The sequence below is a fragment of the Gadus morhua genome, chromosome 7 (assembly GCF_902167405.1).
Source record: "Gadus morhua chromosome 7, gadMor3.0, whole genome shotgun sequence".
NCBI classification, from domain to species: Eukaryota; Metazoa; Chordata; class Actinopteri; order Gadiformes; family Gadidae; genus Gadus; species Gadus morhua.
Genome location: NC_044054.1, coordinates 9,606,821 through 9,626,552, shown reverse-complemented (window position 1 = coordinate 9,626,552; position 19,732 = coordinate 9,606,821). Strand labels below are relative to the sequence as shown.

General features: G+C 43.9%; 1 protein-coding gene across 1 annotated transcript; it reads left to right on the top strand.

The window, feature by feature from the left end:
* Positions 1-3,967: 3,967 nt before the first annotated feature.
* ncf1 (neutrophil cytosolic factor 1) lies at positions 3,968-18,125 on the top strand. The gene is made up of 11 exons (XM_030360536.1): positions 3,968-4,077; positions 4,443-4,523; positions 4,714-4,789; positions 13,075-13,234; positions 13,456-13,520; positions 14,076-14,198; positions 14,286-14,393; positions 14,779-14,896; positions 15,287-15,397; positions 15,911-16,068; positions 17,787-18,125. The coding sequence occupies exons 1-11, from the start codon at positions 4,006-4,008 to the stop codon at positions 17,939-17,941; spliced, it is 1,227 nt and encodes a 408-aa protein (XP_030216396.1). The 5' UTR covers positions 3,968-4,005; the 3' UTR covers positions 17,942-18,125.
* Positions 18,126-19,732: the final 1,607 nt, after the last annotated feature.

Genomic DNA, 19,732 nt, shown 5'->3' with positions numbered 1-19,732 from the left:
AAGGTCCTCGTGCCGACAGACTTTATTACCTCTCCGTCTCATTTTATCTGGTCCAGTAACTAGACAGACCGTTTTTCCCCTCACAGTTTATCCTGCCTTCTGTCGAACACACTCTGGGCATGCTAGCTGGTGCAACAGTATTCAGCAAATTAGATGCCAACAGGGGCTATTGGCAAGTACCATTGACAAAAGAGTTTGCCAAATACACCACCTTCATCACGCCTTTTGGGCGCTACTATTTTAACCGTCTACCCTTCAGCATAGCATCAGCCCCCAAGCACTTTCAAAGGATGATGGTGACAGAAGTGACCAGTGGCCTGGAGGGGGTACTGGGTCACATGGATGACATCCTGGTCTGGGGACAGACGCAGGAGGAGCAGGAGGAGCATGATGTGCGGCTACATGCGGTTCTAGAGAAGGTACAAAAGGCCAGCATTACGCTCAACATGGCCAAATGTGAGCTCACACGCCACACCGTCAGATTCCTGGGTCATGTGATTTCAGCAGATGGAGTGAAGCCAGATCCAGAGAAGACGAGAGCAGTACAAGAGATGGATGCACCCAAAAATGTCAGCGAACTCAGGAGTTTTCTGGGCATGGTCAATCAGCTTGCCTAACCTGGCTGAAAAAGACAAAGTGCTAGACCTGCTGTCCAAGGAGAACCACTGGTACTGGGGGGCAGAGCAGCAGGCCGCCTTTGATCAGTTAAAAACAGAGCTGTCATCCACACCAGTGCTCACGCTATACAACCCAAACAGTGCACTAAAAGTCTCTGCTGACCCCTCTCCCTTTGGCCTGGTGGCAGTCCTGCTGCAGAAGAGCAATGCCATGTGGTCACCTGTGGCATATGCGTCCAGGTCAATGTCACCAACAGAGCAGCACTATGCTCAAGTGGAGAAGGAGGCATTGGCTGCGACGTGGGCATGTAAAAAGGTTCAGCTGTTTCATCCTGGGAAAACCATTCGAGCTGGAAACTGATCATAAGCCGTTTGTGAGTTTGCTGGGAGGGAAAGCTTTGGATGACCTCCCACCAAGAATCCAAAGGTTTAGGATGAGACTCATGAGGTACAACTATACAGTCAATCATGTCCCTGGCAAAAGCCTGTGGACAGCCGACACCTTATCTCGTGCTCCTTTGAAAGTGGCAAGAGCACACACATATACAAGCCTACTAGAGGACACCAACATCTATGTCGACTCTGTCATCAGCAACATTCCTGTCAGTGGAGATTATCTGAGCAGCCTACGCGACCACCTGAAGGCAGCCAGCACATGCTCTGTACTGATGGAGTACTGCAGACGGCTGGCCTGACAAAAGCCAGCTACAGGGAGTGCTGAGACATTACTGGGCTGGTAAAGCAGTGCTGACTGTGCACGATGGAGTTCTGCTGTCGTGCACGAGGTTCGTCATCCCATCGGCCTTACAAGGTGATGTGCTGCAGAGACTACATGAGGGACACCTGGGGGTGACAAAGTGCAGGGGCCAGGCCAAACAGACGGCATGGTGGCCAGGACTTAGCAGCCAGCTGAATGACATGGTGCTGAAATGTAGGACCTGCATTCAAGAGAGAAGGAACGTCAAAGAGCCGCTGATGCCAACAGAGATGCCAGACAGGCCTTGGCAAACTTTGGGAGCTGACCTTTTCACGCTGAAAGGCAAGACCTATCCACTGGTAGTAGATTATTTCTTAAGTTATGTGGAAGTTACGCTGCTGTCACCAACAAGGACCACAGAAGTGGTGGTGCACATGAAATTCATGTTTTCTCGTCATGGAATTGGTGAATTTCTAAAAAGTTACAATGGGCCCCAGTTCTCAGGTAGCCACTTTAAAGCCTTTGCAGCAGAGTATGGCTTTGTGCACATCACAAGCAGCCCCAAGTTTCCTCAGAGCAATGGGGAGGCGAAACGCGCTGTACAAACCGTGAAAAACATGATAACAAAGGCATCAGACCCATATCTTTCATTGCTGGCATACAGAGCAACCCCTCTACAGAACGGCTATAGCCCAGCCGAGCTGTTGATGGGGCGCCGCCTCCGCACTACAGTTCGTTCCCCTCCAACTTTGCTGAATCCAGTTTTGCCTGACTACAATGCGCTGGAGGCCAAAGAAAGGGAGAAGGGGAGGAACGACGCAAGATCCTTCGACAAGAGACACTGAGCGAGAAACCTGGAGACACCCGTACCTGGGGAGGATGTGTGGGTCACCGATGCACGAGTCCAGGGCACAGTGCTATCTACACACAACACCGCTCGCTCTTATATCGTCCAGGTGCCTCAGGGCACACTGAGGAGGAACCAGCATTACTTGGTGCCACTGCAGCACAACAGTGGGGTAGACAACGCTGATGGAAAAAGATTAATCTGCACCAGAACCAGCTCCACCAGTGACAACATCACCCAGCAGAGAGGGCCCCGGCACAGAGAATGTGCGGACCAGGTGTGGGAGAGAGGTGAGAAAGCCGCAGAGACTTGATTGGTGATTTATTGGTTTGTTTTCTACACTAAAAAAAGAAAGAAAAAGAGAGTGAAATGTGATTGTTAAATTGCTCTGCTCTACTGTTTACCTGAAACCTCAGAGTTTAAGTTTTGAGAACACAGCCTGCTAAAGTAATAGTTCCCATTATGGTTGAAACAGGGACAGATCAGGGACAGGTCTTCCAGCAAAAGGGCATGATAAACCCCTTCAGACCTGCAGAGACAAAGGTAGTCCACCCTTTGTTCTCAAAGAAAGGGAGATGTGGTATTATGGAATAATAGTGTAAGGAATGCCTTCATTTTGTAGTAACCGGATGGACGTCGGTACCGGGGGCAGGGTTAGCTGGAGTCCCGGGCATGCACACTAGTCTACTACTGCTGTATAGAGTTGGATGATAAAGACAGACTCCGATTACGTCGTTGTACGAGACAACTTCTAGACGGAAAAGATAAACAAAGCAATGCTTCAGTGTTGGGTGACGTTATTGGAACCAGACGTAAGGCTAAGATACGTACCTTTCTCACAGGCGTTGTCGGGAACTGAAGAACTTCCAAGAGGTCCTTCCTGGCGTAGCTAGGTCAGCGATGATCGTTCAGTTCCTGGTCCCTCTTCTACTGTGTACAAGAAAAAACACAACATACACCCCAACCCACAGTGCCCCTAGGGGCAGGGAATAACGGCTCTAGTCAGAGTCCATTGTTCGGGATCTGGGGGGGATCAACTGTCTTTGCAATTAATGTACTGTCCCGCCCTAGTCACCTTCTGCGACAATTACACTGATGGTGGATGTCACTTCCTTAGTTGCTCTTAACATTTAAAACACTAAAATAACAATAACGAGATCTAATTGACCTCAACCCAATAGTGTGTGTGTGTGTGTGTGTGTGTGTGTGTGTGTGTGTGTGTGTGTGTGTGTGTGTGTGTGTGTTTGTGTTTGTGTTTGTGTTTGTTTCTGTCTGCATCTGTTTGTCTTGGGGAGATTCGTTGTTACTATTTATGTTTGGGTGAGGGTGGGGGAGATGGAAAGAGAGAGAGTCACTTCCCCTTCTCTGGTTGTGGTTTCTCTCATTTATTGATGCATTTTATTTTTTGTAAAATGTAGCTTTTTCATTTGTCATCTTTGCTTGTTATCTCTACATTGGCAAATCATTAAAAGATCCTCTGAAATATCAGAAATGCTCTCTTGGACGTAAGGAATGATTCCACTCTTTATCTTTTGGTATTTCCCAGTCACAGTCACACTTCCTCTTTTCACAAATGTGTGCTTGCATTAGGATAGTTTCAAAGACTGCTAAAGAGGAGGTGACCATTGTGGTAAGCTTATTGCCACACACACACACACACGCACGCACGCACGCACGCACGCACGCACACACACACACACACACACACACACACACACACACACACACACACACACACACACACACACACACACACACACACACACACACACAATCTGGATGCTATATAAGCTTGTCGGTCCCCAGATCCCTCCCAGAAGAGATGCAGTTTGGCCCTGAGCAGCATGGAGCAGATCTACGTCCGCCATGTGGAGCTGCTGGGATACGAGAAGCGTCTGTTTCCCAGCCAGCACTTTGTAAGACCTGGATCCTTCTTACGCAGCCACTATGGGTTTAAGATACACTTTACTGTTTACCTAGTGAAGGCTGCTTATTACTAAATACTTTCTTTTTATTCATTTGTTAATGTCAGATGAGCAACTGTCCTCTTGAGACCAACTGCTTAATGCTTTTTGTTGTAAAATTACTTTTAGGTCGGTTTGAGTTTTTGTGTTTTTTGTTTTTATGTACTTGAGGCCTACCGTATATTCCAGCATTGACACACGCCTTTGAATGTCTTTCACGAATGAAGGACAGGTCTAAGTATTCACTTAAAACATTTAGCTGTACTGTGTGATGATTGCTGTGTCAGATTGCACTTGTTTCGCCCTGCAATGAGCAGGTGTACATGCTGATGGTGAAGTGGAGTGACCTCTCTGAGAAACTCATCTACCGCCGGTACCCCGAGGTTCACACTTTTCATGTGAGTTCCCCCCCCGATAGAAATATACCGTAACCTCTAGCCAAATGAAGCTTAACTCAACTGTAACTGTAACCATGTAGATTATCATGGTTGGTCTGTACAGTTTTTTTTTATGAATTTCTTTCAGCAAATTTGACCCACAAAATAGGCTAAATCTATGCTTGTTGTTGAACATCTTTCTGGTTCATAGAAAACGCTGAAAGAGATGTTTCCCATTGAGTCAGGGGCGATCGAGAAGAAAGACAGAACCATCCCGACATTACCAGGTAGGAAGCGGCCAACAGTCCAAGATCAGACTAAACGTAACATTTCTCTTTCATGATGGTGGCCAATAGTCAACGTGTCAGATTAGGCAATCGCAGGACCATGCATTCGTTCCGTGTCTTGGCCGGTAGACAACACTAAAAGGGTGTCGCCGACCAATCTTCTGCCTTTCAAAACATTCTGCAAGTTCGTAGGCTGTCGGGAAGGAGGGTCAGGAAATTCTGAAGTGCTATGTGTGATGCTCAGATTCTAGGTCAAGGGTGTCCAAACTTTTTTCAAAGGGGGCCATGTTTAAAAAATGTAAATACCTCGAGGGCCGAATGCCTCTCCCGCATATCTTTGGACCATAATAAAGTCACAGGCAAATTAATTGCATTTCATAATTTTTATTAAAGATCCCATGCCATTCTATTTATGGATGCTTTAATATAGGTATTAGTGGGCCACAAACACAGTATTCAAAGACGTCCCCGAAATTCAGCCGTGGTGCAGAGTTACAGTCACTCCGAAACAGTCGCACATTGAGCTTCCCCCAAACGCGCTGTTTCGGTGGGCGTGTCAAGGCAGGTCAAGGAGGGGGTGGGGGTGTGGCCCTGAGCAGCTTGTAGCCACAGTACCATGCGCTCTGTATACGGTGGGCGTGTCAAGGCAGGTCAAGGAGGGGGGTGGGGGTGTGGCCCTAAGCAGCTTGTAGCCACTGACAGTACCATGCGCTCTGTTTACGGTGGATGTATCGCAATGGCTCGTAGAAACCCATATTATACATAGATATCTATATCATATAATATATAATATATATTATCACCTGGCCCTGAGCAGCTTGTAGCCACGGTACCATGCGCTCTGTTTACGGTGGATGTATCGCAATGGCTCTTAGAAACCCATATTAATATACATAGATATCTATATCATATAATATATAATATATATTATCACGGCCAAAAGCTGTGTGAGCCTCCAGACGATAGGTTATTATCAATCTCAAACGACCGCGTCTACTTCAGATTGATGTGGAAGTGGAAGAACCATAGACGTCGGAGAACCCGATTAAGTCCTTTGTGATTCATTATATCGTCTGGACGCGCACACAGCTTTTGGCCGTGATAATATGTATTATTTGATATAGATATCTATGTATTATATGATATTATTTAGATATAGAGCTCCAGGACTGTAACGCAAGTGTTGTACACTTCCTTGTTATTTGGATAACCGTTCTGCTGTTGGTGTGATGGCGCATAACACGTCGGACTCTCGTCTCTGGTATTTCTACAACGAGACTCGTAGTGGGGGTTATCTCAGCCATGGTTGAGAATGAATTGGGGGAAAGGAACTTTGGCTTTGACTCCCTGAAGTAGGCTACATGAACCACGACATGGAGGAGAAAGGGATTGTTGGCCGCGAATGTATCCCGCTTGAGCCCTGCTTCCCGCCGCCTCGGCAGCGGTCAGCGCTAATCACCGCCTCCTGAAGCCGAGGCGGTGGTCCATCGGCAGCGAGGCTCCGGCGGGAGACGACCGCGGTCAACAATCCCTTTCTCCTCCATGTCGTGGTTCATGACTTCAGGGAGTCAAAGCCAAAGTTCCTTTCCCCCAATCCATTCTCAACCATGGCTGAGATAACCCCCACTACGAGTCTAGTTGGAGAAATACCAGAGACGAGAGTCCGACGTGTGTACAACACTTGCGTTACAGTCCTGGAGCTCTATATCTAAATAATATCATATAATACATAGATATCTATATCAAATAATACATATTATCACGGCCAAAAGCTGTGTGCACGTCCCGACGATATAATGAATCACAAAGGACTTCGTCGGGTTCTCCGACGTCTCTGGTTCTTCCACTTCCACATCAATCAGGCACCACCGCCCGGCTGCCCGCTGCCGGGCGGTGGTGCTTCGCGGCGGTGGTGCCTCGCGGCAACCGGCGGCAGGCAGCATGTCGCAGTTCATGTAGTTCGATGTCGTTCTGCCATTGCATTCAAAATTCTGTAACTAGCCTGTTACTACGAACTAAGCAACTACCGTACACGTATTAGCATTTAGCACTAGCTCAATCACGACTCCTTCAGAATTATTGTGGGTGGTTACGAACCAACCAAGTGGGCAGGGCCATGAATAATAATTTGACAACGCTACGTCACAGTGTCACCTTATCCAGATCGGCTCATTTCTTCTGCCTTTTTCCTTTCATTGCCTATTGCATTCAGCAGACAAACTGCATAGATTTAAAACTTACAACAGCTCACAAACTTATTCAGACCTATGTTATTTAACAAACAATAGGAAAAATGTGATTTTAATGGCATGGGCTCTTTAAATATATATACGATATATATATGATATGCAGTAGTCTGCAATAGACTTCAATTTGACAAGTCTCTTTCACAACTTGTATATCACACCACACAAGGAGCAAGCATTGAGGAATAGTTGTCCAAGTTAATTTGAGAAGACGTATGTATGATTTCATGACTACTTTTTGACCATACCAAATTCACATAAACTGTATTACAACAATTGCAGTCTGTTACGTATTTTAAGCACATAAGCTGCCCCCACATAGCCATTAGGAAGCAGGATCGAACACACAAGCTGCATTACCCTCACATAGCTACTAGGAAGACGTATAAGCTGTATAAGCTAATTTCAAGGCAGCATGGAATAAGCTGCAATAACTACTCCAGCCACAGATGGCAGCACCTTTAGACAGGTGAGGATGGCGGAGCCATTACGTCATCCCGGCCACGCCCACTTCACATAGGCCACGCCCACTTGACGGGCAAAAGCGCGTGATTCAGATGGAGAGGACAGAGAAAGATAGGTACACCAACGGAGAGATACGGGACTAAGCCCGTGGCTTGAAGTAGCTCACGGTATTTCTCTCTCACGTGTTAAATACAATTCCCTCCCTTATGCTTCATAGTTACCATACCGAAATATGCCTACTTTAACAAATAAAGTGAGTTAAAAGCGACCAAGGCTTGGACTACTTTCTTCAAGAAAAAACGCAACAAGTCAAATAAAAATATTGTCTTTTCTTCAATTTCATCATCTCAGAACAATAGGAAACTAACAATTTGACCACAAAAAAATAAACATACTCTTCCAGACAATTTCCAGATCACATCACACAAGCGAGAAGTGAGAAATACACTGTAAACCCGATCTTGTTGTTTCAATTTAAAAATTTGAGTGTCCATGCTGCCTTGAAATTATGTCAAGACAACTAACACAATAAGTTAACTTAAATAGATATTGCTATTTGACTCAACTCCATCTTCAGTCCATATTACTTGAAACCGAGTCAATACTACATAAATTAAATAGTAGATTAAACTTAAATAGCATTATAAGTAACAAAAACATTGCTTGCTCATTACATATATCTACAGCAGCCATGATGTAGGAATGCGTCCATGCAATTGCTAACCCTTAATAGCATACCTGTGGGGGGGAGGGGTCAGGTCCATGGGGGTCGCGGATGAGGCTAGCGCCAGAATGGTGCTGCCACCATGTGGTGAAAAGAGAAATTGCAACGGTGGCAGGCTGGCGGGCTATAAATAATACATTTTCGTAAGGGAGCCGGACTTTGGACATGCGAAATGAAAGAAGGATTGTGGACCTGTTATCACGAAAAGGAAAAAAAATCAGCTGTCTATCTTTCATTGAGAACTTGAGGTAGTGCTGCAACAATGCAGATCCTTTTAACTTCTAATGTAGTTAATTTCATTAACATGAATGCGTTATTTTAATGATCAAAAAAGCAAATCTACATTAAAACGAAGATTGAAGTGTGGAAGTCACTGGATTATTTTGGGGTGGATGAAATAAAGTGGTTTGCACTAGCCACAAAGAGCACGTTACAACTTCCCGACACAATTCACATAGAGCGCAACAGTGTGGTTCCAGAAGTAAAAATCCCATTAATTTTCATCATAGAGATTTTGATTAAAAGCCTGAGGGTCCTATTTTAATGGCATGGAAAGCAAGTGAGAAGCACGAAACGCAAGTAGCTTTGTGGGCGGATCTCTGGCGCTGATGCTATTATACCGTTGTATAAATTAATCTTGCGCCCGACGCAATTCTAAAATGTGTTGGTCTGAAACCCGGTGGTTAGTTTTCGGCGTAATGTGCAACAAACAAACAAATGAGAGTTCCATATCCCGTCCCCTTTAAGAGCCAGCGCATTTGAACTTGACGAGTTGATATTTTGACGGCGCGTTTGCAGTCTGCTTTGAGACAGAGGCATGATCACATGAATTTCAAACTTCCAATTGCTCAGTTTATGGCCAAATAATAGGCCTAATTCACAATGGGAAACACTGAGTCAACATGTAAATTTCGGCCAAGAATACTTAACACATGTATGATATGCGGTCTTGTTGCCGCAACTGTGGGTCTATTTAATGATATGCTGCAATACATTAACAACCATAGTTTCTTACCAGTATTGTTTACATTATTGTTAACGACTTGTTTTCATAATATGCATGTTTCCCCCTGTTAATATACATTGCCATGGACTGTATTATGCGTTACGTGTTTAGTTTGCGTTTAAACAGATGAGTATGCAATGAGTATGTGATGAGTATGTGGGTGCACACACGCGTGTGTGCACCCACATACTCATCACATACTCATCAATCCTAAAAATTATTGGCTTGTACACGATGTCTGTCTGTGTCGCGAAAATATGTGTTTGCTGTACGGCAGAGGCATTGTTTTTAAAGTACAACTTCTTACCGCTGTATCAGCTGTTCTTCTTTGGTTTGAAAGGCTGGGATATAGCCGACTTTGCTCGAGTTAATTATTGTTATTATTATTTTAACGCATGGCATAGCCTATTACAGTGTTCATTCAGGCAGCTATGGACAACATTTTCTTCCACAATCCACATCATCATCATAATATTTAAATTAGGCTAATCGTTTGCATGTTTGTGCTGTGTAGCCTACTGGTGTGTAAGCATATGTTGAGGTTCCGACCTGCCATTGTATGTCAAAATAGCAACACCAAACGCGCTGCTAGTGCACTTAGACCAGCACTTCGATCAGTAAAATAGCACCATGCATCAGTTGCGCCGGAAAATGCCTCTGCTTTTCACCAACACGCCCATCAGGGCACAAGTGTAGTGGACCGAGTTTGCTGCGGGGGAAAATCAGCTTTACGCCGGTTGCAAACTAACAACGATGTAGGAAGTAAATTGCGCTGGGTGCAAGATAGGGCCCTTAATGTCGTAACCATCCAAATGATACATATAACGCGCCGTTAAATTGTGAATTAGTAATGGGTCGTTGAACGAACCGACCTGATTCTTCTCTCAATCAAGTGTTATCTTGCTGATATTTTAAACATCCAATAATGAACTACACCCCCCCCATCCTGATGCATTTGGTTAAAGTTGTAATGTTGTGTTGATGACTGACTCGCACGATCATTTGAGAATCTGAACGAGGGAGGAGTTGAGTCTGACTGTCTCAGCTGAGAACCGTGCATTCCATGATTCGATTCCCCGCTACCGGAAACGCGACTGAACGAACGAATGAATTAACTATTCTGAACGATTCTTCTCGGCGAACTGACTGACGGGAACTGAATAAAGGAAAATAATCATGAAATCCATCATCACTATTGGGAATTGACAGTATTTGCTCCTGTAGAGGCCACAAGTTAAACGGGGCAACATCAATTTTTTTGGAAAAACACGTTTTATTCGCAATGTCATTGAAACCATTACACTACCCATAAATCCTGAAGTGTGATACAACGTCTATGATTGGTGGAGCTCGCTGTTACCAGGAAGCGTTTACTGCACCCGCGAAAGTGAAAGTTTGAGTTGTGGTTAGAACTATAGAGGAAATGAGCTGTACAGTGGTGGATTTAATGATTCGTTTCCGTGATCCAGTTCGCGTGATTCAGTTCGCCAAGAGGAGTCGTTCGCGAATCGTTCGTTCGTTCGTTCGCTCAGTCGAGTTTCCGGTAGCACTAACTTCACTGAGTCTGACTGACTCAGCTGAGAACCGTGCAATGGCGTCCATTCCATGATGCGATTTACCGCTACCGGAAACCAGGCTGAACGAACAAACGATTCGCAAACGACTCCTCCCAGTTCAGTCGAGTTGCCGGTGAATCGATTCACCGGAAACTCGACTGAACTGGGAGGAGTCGTTCGCGAATCAGCCTAGTTTCCGGTAGCGGTGAATCGCATCATGGAATGCACGCCATTGCACGGTTCTCAGCTGAGTCAGTCAGACTCAGTGGAGTTAGTGCTACCGAAAACTTGTTTGTTTGTTCAGTCGAGTTTCCGGTTAATCAAATGGTGAACGAGACGAATGAGAGAAACGGTTTGGTTCGTTCGTCCTAAAGACTCGTTCATTCGAACCGGTTTGCGAACGAATGAGCCAACACTACTGTATAGGCTGAAAATATGTTGAGATAGAATATATTATAAAAATAGGTACAATTATATGATATATCACTAGCAGTGCTTTCTTTGTAATTTGGGTTGGAAAAAAGGCAAGGAATACATATTTTTGAGTAAATACGTCCCTGGAATACGAGAATGAATTCACATGTTATAAATACTAGTAACGTTATGTTCTGAGTAGTTCCTCACTCGTTCACAAAAATAATATGCACTGTCTTGTACCCTTGCCTTTTCTTCTGTTTTCCAAATAATTCTTTGCCCCGAATAAAACGTTTTATGGTCACGACTACCTTGAAGAACGATTGGCTTGGTTCCATGATTAATTCTCTTTATATAATGATTTTACGAAAAGCCGATGAAAATAAATGGGAAATTTACATCCGGAACCAGAGCTGGTCAAAAAGGGGATGGTAACTGTTACGCCCTATTATGAAGTGCCCTAGTCATGTAAGTATAAGGCTTATCTGATTGTATTAAATGGTGATACAATTATTGCACTGATGAGGAAGGAAACCAAAGGCATGCCAACCCAAGGAGTGTTACCCAAGCTGACCATAAAGGTGCAATATTGGCTACAACTAACTGGTCTAAATAAATGATGATGAGTTGTTTGCGTCTAGGTTCAAACTTCCTTTTAGTTGTTTGCGTCTAGGTTCAAACATAGTGGAAAGATTTTATTAAATTGCACAGCAGGACCATAACTGTTTACCCGCAAAAAGAAAACACACTGGGGCCATGGGGTCGGATCGCCAGATAAGGAGGAAAGATCGCTCACTGTTCTATTGTGATGTATTTAATTACCAACCTTATTATTATCCTTAGGTCAAGCTTATTGTTTGCCTTCGCTTGAACATACAAGTAGCTGCTAGATAGGTTTGTTATTAAAACTCTTAATTAAACCCTTCTGTGCTCTCTTGAGTGTTCACAAGAGAGCACTCTATTGGTAGACATCAAGGGACACATTCGGACATGTGAAGACTTTTGGTCAAGGTGTTGTGGGGGATTCCAGTTTGCAAGTTGTTGACCATGTCAAACTTCACGGAGTACGACAGCCTGATGTAGTGTTTCGACTTTCGTAATTGCCCGCCATACCTCTCCTGACTCGTTTCGCTTGATGCTTGACATTTTAATACTAACTTCCTGATTATTTATTTTTTGCTTGTCTGAATCACAAAATCTGGTTGTCTGTAAGATTTGTCAAGTCTTGTGTATTACAAGTGTATTACAACCTTTGTGCTGCGTGCATGAGGTTTCACTATGGGAACAAACAATGAATATGGGCAAAATCGTATCAAAACAACATTTGCGGATGACTTTCCATTACAATTGAAAGTATAACATACCAAAAATATATGGAAAGTTCATTTTCTTGAGCAAACTAATATCAACATTCTGAAATCCATTGCCCCAAAGTCAAACAAATAAGGGGAATATTAACTTTGCAATATAACAATAGGAAATGCCGAAAGGCTGTTGTGAAATTTAGCTTGGCAGTTTTTGTCATGCCCAGTTGTCACAACAGAAACCCATGTGTTGCATTTGTCGTGTTTTCACCATACATTCCACTTCCTCATCAGGCATTCAAGGTCATTCAAAATATCCTTAACATTTCCGATTGAAAGCAAACTCCAGCTGGCACCTGCTATTTAAGAGTTGCTTTGAAATAAGAAGCCCCAGTTCTGTAGAATTAGAGCCTCAGTTTTTAATCAGGGAGTTTGGCTCGTTTGTAACAAACGGCGAGAAAAATAAAGCACAAAAAAACCAAAATGATGTCCATCGAGAACATGCCCGTTTTGCCATTGGTCCATTTCAGTGTATGTTTTTTCATTCTTCTGTGATTTGGATGTTCTTAGCACCAAGCTGGCTGGACAGCCAGAAGGCCGCAGAGACCCGGCAGAGCCCCCTGGCAGAGTACTGCCGCTCCCTCATCAGCCAGCCGCCGCATATCTCCCGATGTCGCCTGGTCTGCAGCTTCTTCGCCGTTCGGCCTGAGGATGAGAACCCACTGAGCCCGTCAGTGTCACCTTCACGCTACCCTTCACTGGTGGAATCATTTCCCCTGTCTCGTCAGCTTGTTTGTTATCATTGCTGTTGCTGTGTGAACCAATGCACATCATGAGGAGCTTGAGATAGTGCCAAGACAATAATGAGTTGAACTTTATTTGACTTCAGATGACATTTGACATGATTTACAAGCCTAATGACTCATCTCTTATCTCACACTCATCTCTCAGGAATGGGACCAGTAAAAATGAAACCAATTATGTGTCCAAAGACCAATTCAACGGAACGATAACTGGTGAGTAGAAATACTTTTAAAAAAAAAATAAGACGTAGAAATATCATGTTTTCCATCGTCCTTAAGGGCATATAAAAGAGTTCCCTATTGCACTATAACCCTTACCTATTACATGTTTTCGAGGTTGCTTTTCACTGTTGAGGGGCAGTCGCTTGAGATGCTGTTGGAGACCTATGTTCTGCCTTTTTTCGGAAAGTAGTGCAAATCTATTTGTTTGCTCTCTATTTTCCCCCTCTGTGGCACATCTCCCTCTCCCCTCCCCTGCCTGAAATTGCTGCGGAGCTTCCACCCTTACAATGGAGTGTCGCGACGTGTCTGACCGCTTGTGAAGTCAACACGCTTTTAGGGTTGCAACACTGGCCCACTATTAAAATACATTTGGTATTAGATTACAAAAACTCTTATCTTGTTTGCATGTCAGATCTTATTTGAATGTATATAATAATTAATCCTAAAGTAATCATCAAATATACAAATGGAGCATATGTTAACATAGTTAGGATATGGGGGCATTCTGACTTTGGTCGTGATATGACTTCCTATTTGTCGCCACAGAGATCACAGGCCCCATCGTTTTGGACACCTACAGGGTCATTGGCGACTTTGAAAAGACTTCCAAGCATGAGATCACGCTGCAAACAGGAGATCTGGTGGAAATTGTGGAGAAAAGTACAAATGGTGAGAAACGGCCGGTCATTCCAGCTGACGTTGTCCTGTCCTGCATGGCTTCATTTATTACTAGAATGAAGTTTTGTGTGTTTGCAGGCTGGTGGTTCTGCCAGTGTGATACCAGCCTGGGCTGGGTACCAGCCTCCTACCTTGAGCCTCTGGACGCCCCAGAGGAGCCTGAGGAAGCCGAACCCAACTACGCAGGCAAGTGACCTGGCAGCAGGTTCTGACAATGGAGGGCCCAAACACAAAACCTGTATAGACTTTTTTTAATCAAATCCAATCTACTTTCAATGCTACTACTGCAGTAAATATATCTTAATGATGTTAAGGATGTAAATGCTCCTGCCACATGGAAATCAAACACCAAACATCAACATTACTTGTGAACTAGGCAACTCTAAAAACGTATTGGCTGATATGTTTACCAGGTCACCTCCGATTAAGCGATGATGCGACACTCCGCTCTTGCGACAGCCCCAAAATTAAATTGGAAAGTGTATTTTAAGGCAGGGATCAGGGGGTTTGGTTCTCCATTCAAACCAGCCGTGTGAATGTTGTGTGGGGCCTGCCTGTTGGTTTTATCCAGGGGAGCTGTACGTCACCACCATGGCCTACAAGGCTGAGCTGGAGGATGAGCTCTCCCTGGAGGTCGATGAGGAGGTGGAGGTCATCCATAAGCTGCTAGACGGCTGGTGGGAAGTGCGGTAAGGACAAACTCCCAGCAAAGCAACAAATGGCATGGTTTCAGCTATGACATTGTTTATTCCTATAATCACATATTTTATAATGAATTGGCCCACTTCAACTGTAAAAATATCTTATATGATCTGATTCTATATAGTATATTCATACACATTAAGTTAGTTAAGGTATTTAGTATTTTTGTGTGTGTGTGTGTGTGTGTGTGTGTGTGTGTGTGTGTGTGTGTGTGTGTGTGTGTGTGTGTTTGTGTGTGTGTGTGTGTGTGTGTGTGTGTGTGTGTGTGTGTGTGTGTGTGTGTGTGTGTGTGTGTGTGTGTGTGTGTGTGTGTGTGTGTGCATGTGTTTGTGTGTGTGTGCGCACGTACATGCGTGTGTGTTTGCTGTGACCCACAGGAAAGGAGATGAGACAGGACATTTCCCCTCCATGTTTCTCAAGAGTGCAGGAAGAAAGGAGCCGGCCGAACCCCAGAACAACAGCTTCCAGAGACGGCCACCTCCACGCCGGTTAGGGTCGTTCCTCACCCGACTTGTACTAATAGTAGCTGGGCATGTGATAGAAAGGGCACCCCACTTATACTTATAAGAGCTGGATTTGTGATAGAAAGGACACAATTGTGCTTAAAAATTGTAAACATTTATGTCAAAGAGAGGATTTTGAAGAAAAGGACACATAGAAAGGACACAATTGTGCTTAACAATCGTAAACATTTATGTCAAAGAGAGTATTTTGAAGAAAAAACTTCTGCATTAGTTTGATTATTTTGGATATCCCCAATTAATTCAATTCATTAATATGATTCACACTTATTTATAGTCCCATAGAAGATTTGTATTAGTGTCTATTGGAGATAATTCACGTAAGTATGAAACCATGCTAGGTAGAACTTGTGAAACCTCCTATTGCCTTGAAGTTTCACTTCATGAAAAAGGACCGCTCGTGCAAAGGTTTCATATCTCTTTTACACACACACACAAACACACACGCAGGAGTTCAATCCCAGTGTTCCCTTGTTGCAGGTCAACCATACGTAATCCAAAAAGCATCCACACCAGGGGACGCCGGAGCCTCAGCCAGGATGCCTACCGCAGGAACAGCCGCCGCTTTCTGCAGACCACCAGGGGCGACCTGACCCAGGGGGGGAGGAAGTCCCCGCTCAGGGAGAGGATAAACCAAGGTATGAACACCCGGTCTGGTCAAGCCCTTCTGACACAGATAATCATTCCGTTAGAAGTCTCCGGTATTGCTTTGTCACATTCAAAGACTCTGTTTGTCCTCCTTTTCTTTGTTGCTACAATCAGAAAGGTTGTAATGGCCTCTCTAAGTCTGGACCAATAGTCCTGTTAATTGCGATTTAACAACATAAACCTCCAGTTTTTTTCCATAACCGCCATGGTAGCCACTGTTGCAGTTGTCGTTAGCTAGGAGAAGCGGCTCAATCGACCATCGAGTCGTCTTGGGGCCGAGGATAAAACGGTGTATCTTAACAAGAAGTCATTCCAAAACATTGTGATATTGACATGTTCCAGCACCTCTGAATAACAACGTACAACAAACGTGATTGGTTACGAAGCCTCAGAAGGCTTACTGATCGACACCGCCATTTTATCACGTCTGGGCTGGAAGTCTTATGGTGTGTTCCAGATGCCTCATACACCACTCGCACGAGTTGCAAGTGGGAAAATATCCCAGCTGTCCTGGCAATTCACGAAGGCACGCCCCCTTTTGTTCGGTCCCAATCGGAATTCTGAGAGTATATCGAGTTCAGTGAAGCTGACCGTACGACTCGACAACAAAAATGGCTACGCCCGTAAAGAGAATGATTTTCTTTGTATTTGTACCACGTTGGTCATTTTAAGGTCAATTTTTAAATGCTCTAACACACTTGATTACATTGCTACTTTATTCCGGCACCAATTTATGCATTGCACGGTCTTGCTGTGCATACAATACAATATAAAGTTGTGTTGTTTGTTTTCGGGCTGGTTTGCTAAATAGGCTAATGTAGCTAACACTAGCCAATGACATGACACAATCACAAAGACATACGGGAACGCTATAAATGCTACGAGCCAGGAAATAACGTTTCAAGAGCAACTCATGCGGGTGGTGTACTCGGCATCTGTAACAGCCCATAACTGCTCACATCAGGAAAGGTGAAACTGAACGATGCCTCTATCACACCTGCCAGATAGTGAACTGGACAGCAGATGTATATTCATTCATGATATATAAATCTAATAAATGTCACCATTAATCATTGGCATTAATCAGACAAGACAATTCTTTATCTAGATTTAAACATAGACATTGTTAAAGGCACCCAGTGCAACTTTATGTAAACATTCAATGAAAAATAAACATTCAATTTTTAGTCTTTTTTACACGTAGTAAGTTTCAATAACTCCATACCATTACATATCGACATTCAAGGAGCAAAGATGAGACGTCGTTGTGTGGTGAGAACTGATAGAAAATCGTAAACAACAACAATCGCCGGTGGGGAGAAGCCATTTTTCCATTGACTGGAAGCCTGCTTTATTTATTGTAGGTTACAAAAAATAAAGAAAATGGCGGCATTGTTGTTGTTATCGATTTTCTATCAGTTCTCACCACACAACGACGTCTCATCTTTGCTGCTTGAATGTCGGTATGTAATGGTATGGAGTTATTGAAACTTACTACGCGTAAAAAAGACTAGAAATTGAATGTTTATTTTTAAGCCTCGAAAGTTGCACTGGGTGCCTTTAAGAATCATCAAACCAATGTATTCCGTTTTTTCTTTACAAGTGTGTTTATAACTATATTGGTTTCAAACCAAAAGCGTCAGGGGTCGTGTCCTGAAATAACCCGTTCCCTTGTTGCCATGTGCTTTCATTTTGTACCCGGCGACAGCCAAGCTCCCTGAGGAGTCCACTCCGAAGGACCAAGGCCAAATGCCGGCCGTCCCGACGCGGCCCACTGCCGACCTCATCATGCAGCGCTGCACCGAACACACCCGGAAGAAAGTCAGCGTCCGGAAACCAAACGAGTCCGCAGCAAACCACTAGCGTTGCTTTGTTTAGGGTTGTCTTTTCAAATATAAAATAAAATATTATTATAAATATACAAATAATAAACTAATTATGACACGAAGACAAAGCAGTATTTATATTGTATTTGTGATGGGAATTCTGGAACCAAGCCTTATAACTGACCAAACTGGGTAGAATAAAGTGTAATCTGAAATAATAACAGTAATGGTCATATATTTAGGTGATAATGGTACATAACATATAATCAATGATACAGCAAACAATAAAACAAACAAATGATGATCCGAGGCCTAGATGGGAGTTCCCCCTGCTTCTCTCCAAGAGCTCCGCATGGGAAAACAACCTGTGCCCTTCCAAGAGGTGCACAAGCTGAAATCGAATGCAAGGAAAATCAACCTGTGTAACTCCAAGAGCTGCCCAAGCTGAAGTCCAATGCATTGACAAATGCAGGGACTTTTTATATAGTGGTACAGCTGTCAGAAATGCTCAGCTCTGCTCCGCACATTATGTGTGATGGAATAATCCATCATGTTGTTTCCCCTTCATCATGTAAGCTCTGTCCCCTATTCCTTGCACTGTCACCCTACTTGCCACCCTACTTGTTCCTAGCATTATCTAACGTTAACCTTTGTGCCTAGGGTATACTGATCACGAGGAAGCAGAGATTGCCTTATGCACTCTTCTCCTTGATGAGAATACAGGAAACTCTGTCCTTTAAGTAAACATTATTTGATTTGATCATGGACAAATGTAATGTGGGGTCTCATAGTGGTGGTTCTCAGTTGGACCCTATCACCCTTTTTGCTGAGGTGGTCGCTGTATTAGCCTACTGTATAGGCTGTCTGTATTTGTGTAAGAGTTATTTGTATTGTGTAACCTGCTGGATTATGAAAGTTAGACGCTACAACTAACGCCAAATGAGAGGAGAAATCCTCAAAGCAGATCTGTGCTGAACTGATTTGGTCTGCTTGTCTTGGTCAGCGATCGGGCTCAAACACTTCAAATGCATTGGCTGAGAGAAAAGAAGGGCGGAGTTTATTAGCATACTAGAGAAACGCCGTATTTTACGCCGTTGTGATGTGCACAAACGCGCCGTATTTTACGTGCGGTATGATGTTTAAAACGGCACTTTTTATGCGCGCTCTTGAAAGGCTTAATTGCGGCGTAAAAAGCGGCGCTTTTTTGCGCATGACGGCGTAAAATACACAGTTTTTCTACATTTTACGGCGTTTTTTACGGCGTAATGAAGGTGATACGCGTCCAAATTATGCCGTTTTCTGGCGGGGATGGGCTGCCATAGCGGCGAAACGAAACACGACACTAAACGCTGCGAGGAAGCGAGCTGGCATCCCTTGGTGAAAAAAAAAGAAAGAATTGACCCATCAGGTGAGGCTAATGTCATGACACTGCCCTCCTCTGATTGGTCGGGAGGGTGTCAGGCGGTTGCCAAGGGTAGCCACTCGACCCTTGGCTTCATACCAATCAAATCAAAGCATCATTATCAACGTCACCGAAAAAACAATAACAAAACAAATAGTGCGAAATTAGCATGTTTGAATCCTTCTCAATTTTGAGTAGCCTACTTAGCAAGTGCAGTTATGGAGGGTGGAGATTTAGATTATTTACTTAAAATTAATTTTACCAAACTACCACAACAGCAGCGAATCAATGCATTTTTGCATTTATAATAAAATGTGTAATTTAAGGAGATGTTTAGGAGGACTGTGTGTGTGTTTGGGGGTGTGTGTGTGTGTGTGTGTGTGTGTGTGTGTGTGTGCGTGAGTGTGTGAGAGCGAGAGAGCGAGC

What these genes read in the sequence shown, in the direction of transcription:
- ncf1 (XM_030360536.1), top strand. Translation starts at nt 4,006, where the DNA reads ATGGAGCAGATCTACGTCCGCCATGTGGAGCTGCTGGGATACGAGAAG. An exon ending in TGTTTCCCAGCCAGCACTTT is followed by an intron (nt 4,078 to 4,442) that starts GTAAGACCTGGA and finishes TGCAATGAGCAG; the next exon opens with GTGTACATGCTGATGGTGAA. An exon ending in GACGGCTGGTGGGAAGTGCG is followed by an intron (nt 14,897 to 15,286) that starts GTAAGGACAAAC and finishes TGTGACCCACAG; the next exon opens with GAAAGGAGATGAGACAGGAC.